This window comes from Benincasa hispida, chromosome 10 (genome assembly GCF_027475165.1).
Source record: "Benincasa hispida cultivar pf3 chromosome 10, pf3_genome.v1.1, whole genome shotgun sequence".
NCBI lineage: Eukaryota > Viridiplantae > Streptophyta > Magnoliopsida > Cucurbitales > Cucurbitaceae > Benincasa > Benincasa hispida.
Window position 1 is genome coordinate 33,713,638 of NC_143487.1, and position 9,564 is coordinate 33,723,201.

The 9,564-nt window shown below is 33.8% G+C and overlaps 1 protein-coding gene across 9 annotated transcripts; it reads left to right on the forward strand.

Moving 5' to 3' along the window:
* The first annotated feature begins 1,951 nt into the window (after nucleotides 1–1,951).
* LOC120088309 (hyperosmolality-gated Ca2+ permeable channel 1.5) lies at nucleotides 1,952–8,354 on the forward strand. 9 transcript variants are annotated; one of them, XM_039045518.2, is made up of 14 exons: nucleotides 1,952–2,436; nucleotides 2,602–2,678; nucleotides 2,990–3,332; nucleotides 3,920–3,965; nucleotides 4,067–4,141; nucleotides 4,460–4,595; nucleotides 4,981–5,082; nucleotides 5,421–5,540; nucleotides 5,621–5,701; nucleotides 5,808–6,148; nucleotides 6,235–6,480; nucleotides 6,664–6,988; nucleotides 7,357–7,590; nucleotides 7,924–8,354. In XM_039045518.2, the coding sequence occupies exons 5-14, from the start codon at nucleotides 4,107–4,109 to the stop codon at nucleotides 8,182–8,184; spliced, it is 1,881 nt and encodes a 626-aa protein (XP_038901446.1). In that variant the 5' UTR covers nucleotides 1,952–2,436; nucleotides 2,602–2,678; nucleotides 2,990–3,332; nucleotides 3,920–3,965; nucleotides 4,067–4,106; the 3' UTR covers nucleotides 8,185–8,354. The 9 variants fall into 9 exon arrangements, with proteins under 9 accessions (XP_038901446.1, XP_038901440.1, XP_038901445.1 ...); XM_090306219.1 differs by lacking the exon at nucleotides 4,067–4,141 and having other exon boundaries at nucleotides 1,963–2,251; nucleotides 2,363–2,436; nucleotides 2,995–3,332; nucleotides 3,920–4,066; XM_090306217.1 differs by lacking the exon at nucleotides 4,067–4,141 and having other exon boundaries at nucleotides 2,139–2,251; nucleotides 2,363–2,436; nucleotides 3,920–4,066.
* The last annotated feature ends 1,210 nt before the right edge of the window (nucleotides 8,355–9,564 follow it).

Consider the following 9,564-nt stretch of genomic DNA (forward strand, 5'->3'; position numbering starts at 1 on the left):
ATGTTAGTCTTTTTTTAAATAAAAAAAAAAGTTAAAAATTTTATATACACATTGGTTTTTTTCCTAAAAAAAAGATAGTACGTAATATTGACTATTATTTTCCATATGTTATGTTGATTGCAAAATTCGGACAAAGAAATTCACTTAACTTTCATGAGCCTTCAATGATAAATTTGTTATTCTAGAGAAGAAAGAAAATTTGCAAGACAAGAAAAGAAAATACCGGTGTAGCGTCTGCCACAGAACCTCTGGTGCTTAAGTCAGTATTTAGTAAGACTTATTTTTTGCAAATATGGAGGAGAAGAACTTACCTTTTGTAGGGCTTCCATGCTCTATTTATAATGGAGATCAAGGATCTTCATGATCCCTTTAATATCAAGAATCGACTTCACTTTTTTATTTGAAAATCAACACTCAAGTTTAGATTTGGACCAATAGGGATGTTCCAGAATAGAGAATTGATCTAGATCGACCACTCGTAAGGGATTTACTAGGTTTGGCCTCGGCTCGACTCATATTGAGGCTCAATTGGTCTCAATCTCGGCCTCTAAAGCTGAGACAGGTCAATTGGGTCTTGACTCAGCTGCTTTTTCTCCCTATTTGTTAGGAACTCTTCCGATCCGCTTCCGATCACTTTTAGGTTCGTTTTCTTTCAGGAATTAGGTAACTCTTTTTGTTTTACCTTATCCTCCTATGACAAAGATATGTTAGTTTTTTAATATTAAAAAAAAGTTAAAACTTTTATATACATATTGTTTTTTTCCTTAAGAAAAAAAAAAAGATAGTACGTAATGTTGACTTTTTTTTTCCCCATATGTTAGATAAGATCCAATAGTATTGCAATAATGCAATCAATAAAACTTACAAACACAGAAAAATCGATACTGACGTCCAACATCATTGTGAATTAAGAAAAATTTACGCTGCCATTTTAGTCGTAATAATTTGGTTTTGTTTAAGTTAATCCTTTTACATTTTAATTATTTTTATAACCCTATAATTTGGTTATATCTTTCAAAATTTACTATTGATACCAAATGTATATAGTCATTAAGTTCAACAAAGAAAAATCCCTCATTTCCAAAGTATGTTTTAACTAGTGAAATATGCTCGAAATTTATTTAAATATCGATAATTTTTAACGTAAAAAAAATATTTTTTTAAAGATGTGATGTGACAGATGAAGCATGTGATATTGTCTACCAACTATTTTTTCTCCTATGTTATTTTTTTTTTACCCAAAACTAACTTTTTTTTATGAGGAATACCCAATCTAACTTGATTCTCAATTTTTTTTAATTAGTTAATGACTTTTATAATAACAATGATTATCCTCAAATTATAGCACATATCTTACGACAAGTTTATCAAATTCGTCACCTCTTTTACTATATCTATAAAAAAAAATGATGGATAAAAAAATAATTTTAAAATATTTTAAAATTCCATACGTAGGAGATAGAATTTAAATACGTTTAATCGATAATTAAAAATCTTTAGGGATCATTTGAGCCTTTAGACAAGGATTGAAGTTCTGAACTCCAAAAAATTATGAAGTAGTTATAAACTCTTATAACATACAAATATGAATATTTCAACTTTCGACCTCAAACAGAAGAGTACATATTATTTAACGTCCAACTAAACTTATGTTGATATTAGAGAACCGACCCAATCATAGAGATGTAGTGAATTTGGTAAAATATGGGGGACTAAATCCAAATTTGGGAAAGAAATGATAGTTTAATCATTAAAATATACATGGAGATGTGATGAATCACAGCCGTTTATTCGATCGAACGGCTAATAAAAGGCCAGAGAGGTAGCCGAGAGAGGTCGATTTCAAAGAAGGAGCCGTTACTCGTTAGACAGAGTGGTGCCTGCAGTGAGGGCCTGACCGTCTCTTTCTGCTTCAATTAAATGCAATGTGTTTATGAGGTTTGGTTCCCTCATGATCTCATCATCTTTCTTTGAAATCCCTTCAAAACACAGAACAGAAGAAGAAATTAAAGATTAAAAAAAAGGGAAAAAAAGCTGCCCGAAATCGAAAGGGTCTAAATTTCCATTTTGCCGTCACTATTTTCAATCCTTTGAACTCCCTTTTTCAATCAATCACCGACCCTTTCGGCCTTTACATTTAGTTTATTGTTTTGTCAAAGACAGATGCGTGCATTTGATATTTGCTGAGCATCAAGTATTCACACCTCACATGATTAAGACAGTCTGCTGATCTCTTCGTCTTCTTCCGCTTGTCAGTCCCCTTTAATCTTTTTCCTCCTTCTTCTCATCTTGTTTTTCATTTTTTCAGAATCATAACTTCGTTTACATAACTGGGTACCTCTATTTTTTCTTTTATCTTGAGTTCTTGCCTGGAATCTGCCTTTTGGTCTCTACTTCAACATTTTGAGAAGTGGTTGGCTCAGCTAGACTGAAACTGTGAGTATCGATGCTCTATTGGGGGAGTTTCTGAGTATAAATCATGAAAAGAAAGTGCCCAGAGTGTTAGTTCTTTGGATTTGTAAATTGGGTTTAGGAGGATTTTTTCAGAATCGTAACTTCGTTTGCATAACTGGGTACCTCTTTTTTTCTTTTATCTTGAAGTTCTTGGCTGGAATCTGCCTTTTGGTGGTCTCTACTTTAACATTTCGAGAAGTGGTTGGCTCAGCTAGACTGAAACTGTGAGTATCAGTGTTCGATTGGGGGAGATTCTGAGTTTAAATCATGAAAAAGAAGTGCCAGATTCTGAGTTTAAATCATGAAAAAGAAGTGCCCAGAGTGTTAATTCTTTGGATTTGCAAATTGGGTTTTAGAGGATCTGTTGCTAGTGAGGAGCAGACGGTTGTTAACCTTTTGTGTTATTTTCCTTTGGTTCTTCTTAAACGTATTGAGTTTCAAGAACAATCAGCTCTGTGGTGACTTATTTTCTTCTTCCTCTTTCTTCTGGATGGGGATGATATATTTCTGAAAATAGCCTTATGTTTTTGTGCAGATCAGTTAATTTTTACTTTAAGAGGATAAATGGCATCCATCGGGGACATAGGAGTTGGGGCAGCCATTAACATTCTTAGTGCCTTCGCTTTCTTTCTAGTATTTGCTTTACTTAGAATACAGCCAGTGAACGACAGGGTCTACTTTCCCAAATGGTATATTAAAGGCTTAAGAGGAAGTCCCCTGTCCAGTGGTGCAATCGTAGGCAGAATTGTCAATTTGGATTTCAGATCATACTTGAAGTTTCTGAACTGGATGGTTGCAGCTTTGCGAATGCCAGAACCCGAGTTAATCGATCATGCTGGGCTTGATTCTGCTGTTTACCTGAGAATTTACTTGTTAGGGTATATATGTATCTTCTTTCTTAGTAGTTTGTAGTTTATAATGTGAATGTTCCTGTTATACCGTAAGTTAGCTTTCAGATGACACACAGATTTTGGATATATGCTGTCGTTGAGATTTTTCCTGCAAAAATGAAATTAGTAGGACTATCTAATGAGAATAATAAAATGCTCTTCTACCTGTTTTCACTAATTGTCATCAAGCTTTTTTACTTCGAAATTTTAATCACCGAGTATTTGATATGATGTTGGAAAATGGGGAGGTTCAATCCCTAAAGAGCTACCAATTCAGCTCTCAACTTCATGTTACAAACAGGATAACTTTTTCTCTACCTCCACTTGTTTCCCTATATTCCTTCTCTCCCTTTGTCAAAAGTATCCAATTTTTTAAAACACAACTTCTCTTACTTAAAAAGCCAGGAAGAAATTATGCAGGGCTATCATGAATTTTTAGGCTCTAAGTTGTTTGGTGTCTATCATCTTATGATCTTCTTCATTAACAGAAATTCTTTGCCTGAAATAACGTTGATCTCTTGTTTCAGCAATATGTAGTTTTTGACAGTATCTTTTTCCTTGCCATTTTGATGCAGGCTCAAAATTTTTGTGCCCATTGCATGTCTGGCCTTCACAATCATGGTACCTGTTAATTGGACCAATGGAACTTTGGAACGTTCTTCTTTAAATTACAGCAATATAGACAAGCTTTCCATTTCTAATATTCCCATTGGATCACGTAGGTATGCTGCATAAGTTTTTTAAGGAACCGCTCGCTTGGACATGCATGATTTTTCCTCCTCCTTAGTTATCAGACTGTTAGTTCTCACATCTACAATCTCTTTCTTCATGCCTAATGGGTTGCCTTTTCAGAAAGAATTAAATGATTACCAACTGATAGAATCGACATTTTGCTTCATATCTATAGCATTTTTTAATCATACAGCCCACAAGAACTTTCATAATGGAAGTCAAAATTTGAGCTAGGAAGAGAATGATTTCTACAATAAGGTTTGATTTTCTGGGATAGGGATACAATCAGATTAGAAGCATTCATGAATATAAGCTTTGTAATTTCATCACCATGCTAGATTATAAAAAGTGTTCTCAATTTCTTATAAAATCACTTATTGCAGATTCTGGACCCATTTGGTAATGGCTTATGTCTTTACCTTTTGGACTTGCTATGTGTTGAGAAAGGAGTATGAGATTGTTGCCTCAATGAGGCTGCATTTTCTTGCATCTGAAAATCGGCGTCCTGATCAGTTCACGGTAAGATTGGCACTGAATTGCTGATTATTATTAACCAGATTTTGTGGTGGCTATACCATTTGCAATGAATTGCATTAAAATAAGTAGGACTTTTCTGCATACTAGTCATTAAGTTCGTTCAAGTAGTCATTAATCTGATAGAATGTCAATGCCTTTTAGGAGATTATCACCTTGAATTTATCTTTGCTTCTGGGATTTCAGGTTTTTTATTTTTTGCAAGTGAATGGTCAGTTATATTATGTCAAAGAGGACAAGTAGTTCTTACAAAATTGAGGGATTGACGCTGTTGATGATATCTTTTAAAAATACCAGGACATTCCAAACCTTGTGGGAAATGGAGAATGAGAATGATTCCTTGATTTCTGACGTCAATTACATGATGCAGGTGCTTGTTCGAAATGTACCACCAGACCCTGATGAATCCGTTAGTGAGCTCGTTGAACATTTTTTCTTGGTCAATCATCCTGAACATTATTCAGTGCATCAGGTCAGTACTATTGCACAATTGATTATACAGAAATGCCACTGATTTACTTGCAAAGTATGCATATATTATATTAACATTCAAAAGTATGCTTATTTGTTGTATATAGATTTAAGAAATCTAGAAAGAATGGCCAGCATATGATGAAAATATCTGAATTCCTTAATATCTCCAAGTTCCAAAAAATTGTTTCTGAAATATTGCTTTTTTCCATTTGACAAATTGCACAAACATTGAAATTCAGAAAGGCTAGCCAACATGTCCAAAAAATTCAGTTGAGGAATAGATTTGGATTTATGATTTATGTTCTTCTGAGCTGAAGTAATTCTATGCTTATGCAGATTGTTTATGATGCAAACAAACTCTCTAAGTTGGTCGAGGAGAAGAACAAAATGCAGAATTGGCTAGATTTCTACCAACTTAAATATTCTCGAAACCAGTCCAAGAGGGCCACTGTGAAGGTGCAGTGCTTGAACTGGTGATTGGTAATATTTTGATGTTGCACTTGACATGTTTTTTATTACTAATATCATGTGAGCAGACTGGTTTTCTAGGTCTTTGGGGAGATCAGGTTGATGCCATAAATTATTATTCATCCAAAATTGAAAGCCTATCAAAAGAAGTGAGTTATACAGTCTAACCTTTCACCCGTACTCCTACAATCATGACATTTTGTGATATCATTGATATATATCTTACATTATTGTTCACCAAATGATTTTGCTTAGATATCACTGGAGGCGGATAAGACCGTGAACGATCCAAAATCAGTCATGCCAGCAGCTTTTGTTTCTTTCAAATCTCGTTGGGGTGCTGCTGTTTGTGCACAAACTCAACAGTCAAGAAATCCAACTATTTGGTTGACAGAATGGGCTCCTGAGCCCCGTGATGTGTACTGGGATAACCTGGCGATTCCTTTTGTTTCACTGGCAATCAGGAGGCTTATTGCTGGAGTTGCCTTCTTCTTCCTTACCTTCTTTTTCATGATCCCCATTGCATTGGTTCAGTCCCTTGCAAACATTGAGAGTATTGAGAAAACGGCTCCCTTCCTCAGACCCATAATTGAATTGTGAGTATCTCTTCACACTTTGCCGTCCGGTGCTTACTGTTCTTGACTTTATCTTCTAAACATGTAGGCTGCTAATTACAATGCAGGAAATTCATAAAGTTCGTTATCCAAGGTTTTCTTCCCGGAATCGCTTTGAAGATTTTTCTGATCTTTCTTCCATCAATACTGATGTTAATGTCTAAATTTGAAGGATTTATTAGTCGGTCGTCTTTGGAGAGAAGATCTGCCACAAAATATTACATATTCCTATTTGTTAATGTGTTTCTTGGCAGTATAATTACGGGAACTGCATTCCAGCAACTTAATAATTTCATCCATCAGTCTGCAAACGAGTAAGCCATAACTGATAAAACACTATTCATTAAACATTCCTGGATGGTTGCCAATAATTTAGTGAGAAGAATATGTCGTGTTAGTACATGTGTGGTTGAGATTATATATCGAAAACAACTTTCGTCATAGCTAGTTGAATTCTTTCGAGGATTTTCCATGAACTAATTTGATTCTTTCTGCAGCATTCCGAAGACGATCGGTGTCTCCATCCCCATGAAGGCAACTTTCTTTATTACCTTCATAATGGTGGATGGTTGGGCTGGAATTGCTGCTGAGATTCTGAGACTTAGGCCTTTGGTAATTTACCACCTTAGAAACTTCTTTTTGGTGAAGACGGAAAAGGATAGAGAAGAAGCCATGGATCCAGGGACTCTTGAGTTCAACACAGGCGAGCCTCGAATTCAGCTTTATTTCTTACTTGGCCTTGTATATGCTGTAGTCACGCCTCTTCTCCTTCCGTTCATTGTAATATTCTTTGGATTGGCATATATCGTCTATCGTCATCAGGTAAAACTATTTTGTCTAACTTCAGCTCTGTAGTTTTGCTCCCTTCTGTTCCTCGTATGTTTGCAAATATGGCCGGGTTTAAACTTCATGAAATAAGAGTATATATGGTCCTATTTTTCAGGAAAATTGGTGCCATTAACTTCTATTATTTTCTTTATGGTTTTATTGAGACGCCATTTTTATGCTCATTTGAACACCAGGCCTATAGCGAGAGTCCACTTGCTTTGTAGTTTTTCATGACTGAATGATCAAGCCTTGAGTTTGAATTTCTTTTTACTGTGTACAATTTCAGTTCTCACTTCTCCCTTTAGCTGTATTTTTGAAGTTTTACAATCTTAATTTCATGAAACATTCTCCAAACCTTGTAGATCATAAATGTGTACAATCAAGAGTACGAAAGTGCAGCAGCTTTCTGGCCCGATGTCCATGGTCGGATCATTGTTGCATTAGTTGTTTCGCAGCTATTATTAATGGGACTACTCAGTACAAAAGAAGCTGCTCAATCAACTCCCTTGCTCATCGCATTGCCAATCTTGACTATATGGTTCCATAGGTTCTGTAAAGGCCGTTACGAACCGGCTTTTGTTCAATATCCATTACAGGTTAGCACAGACCTTTTCTTGCTGTTTTTAGTTGTTTCAGATTACTTTTTGAGATATGCATGGGTGTTTGGGACACTAAATTGAGTTATGAAGTCTAGAATTAATATATTGGAGTTTAGAAAGTTTGTGATTGGGGTGTAGAGTTGGAAAATGGAATTTCTCGATAAATGTGCAAAAGAGATAAAAGAGGAAAGATAGAGATTATCGATAAAGTGTGCAAATTTCAATAGTAAATGCTAGTGAAGTTAAGTTATTTGCTCATTTATGATGTCGGTGGGCCAAACACCTGTAGAAAATTCTATCATCACCTCACTGTGTTGAATGAACTTTTAGGAAGCAATGATGAAAGATACATTGGAGCGAGCAAGGGAGCCAAACTTAAACTTGAAAGGATTCCTTCAAAATGCCTATGTCCATCCTGTTTTCAAGCATGATGAAGACAATTTAGAAGTCGAAACGGATTCTGAAGATTGGCAGCCGGAGCCAGCGCTAGTGCCAACAAAACGGCAGTCACGTATGAATACACCGTTGCCAAGCAAGCACAGCGGTCCATTATCATCTTCACATTCTGAAGTTGATGGAGGAGTTTCATAACATCCAGAAATGGTGGGCATGAGCTTGTAAATGATGAGTTAGAATAGAGGTTTAGGAAAGTTATTAAACTGACAAATAGTGTGCAATTTTTCTGTTCTGTTCTTAAAATTCCAAAAATTAAATTGTTATATAGTGAATTTGAAGTAATAAAATGATAATTTAACATGGAATTGTTTGTTTTCACACTGTCTAATTGTCTTAGATCTTTTGGGATCTGATCATCTACCAAATTTTGAGTTTTGGTTCCCTTCAAAGAATAATGTCATTGGCTGTCTTCAAATAAAAGTTGAGTCTTTGAATGCATTTTTCCCCTCCCTCCTTTCTCTTCTCTTATTTAAAATTTAAATAGCTTTAGAAATATTTGCATTGTAGTGTCTAAGAGTACATTTCTAATATTTGCCCAATACTTTTGTAGTTAGCAAGTCTTCTCCCAACTATTGAAATTATTTTCTATTTATTGTTATAAACTAAACTGCAGAGCTGTTTCGAAAATATAATAAAATAAGCTAATTTAATAACATTTTACTATATTTAAAAATATTTCATTTTCATTTACAACAACTACTCTAAAATGTATTTAAAATCTAATAATAAAATAATAAATATCAAAATATTATAAAAATTTAAATTAGATTGAAATAATATATGTCACCTAAAAATTAGTATGGGCATTATACTAATGCATTATATTAAGATACTATTGTATTGATATCTTGCAAAACAAACACATTATCCAAATATTCTCATTCTTATAAATTATTACTTGCGATAATTTAAAATGTTGGACATTTATATTTTCAGACATTTATAATCTTAGGCATCTTGAAGATTCTAATTATCTAGATTTTTAAAAAAACAAGTTTTCTTTAAATGAATAGGCTAAATTAGTAAAAAAAATTCATGCTATGCTTAAACATGACGAAAATTATAATGTCACATCTCTAGATGTAATACGTTAAATTATAAATTTAGTTTTCAAACTTTCATACCATCCTTAAGAAACCAAATTTTCAATTTATGTTCGATAAGTACTTGCATATTCATCTTTAAAAATAATAATAATAATGAATCTGAATTTTGTGAATATCCCTTGGCATATTTCAACATCTTTTTTCTAAAATAATTTAAATTCGGTATCTTATGGAATTTTTGGTTTTGCGTTTAATAAATTTTTAAAATGTAGAATAAGTAAACCTATTAAATACAAAAGTAAAAGTTAAAAAATGTAAGGTTCCTCGACTTTTCCAACATGAGATCCTCAACACTATTTTGAACGTAACTCCACGGATAATGTATCAATTGTTTTTTTTAAAATCGATGATTTAATCTTTTATCCCTATATTTTTTGTTTAATACAAAATTTATTTATATATAAACTTC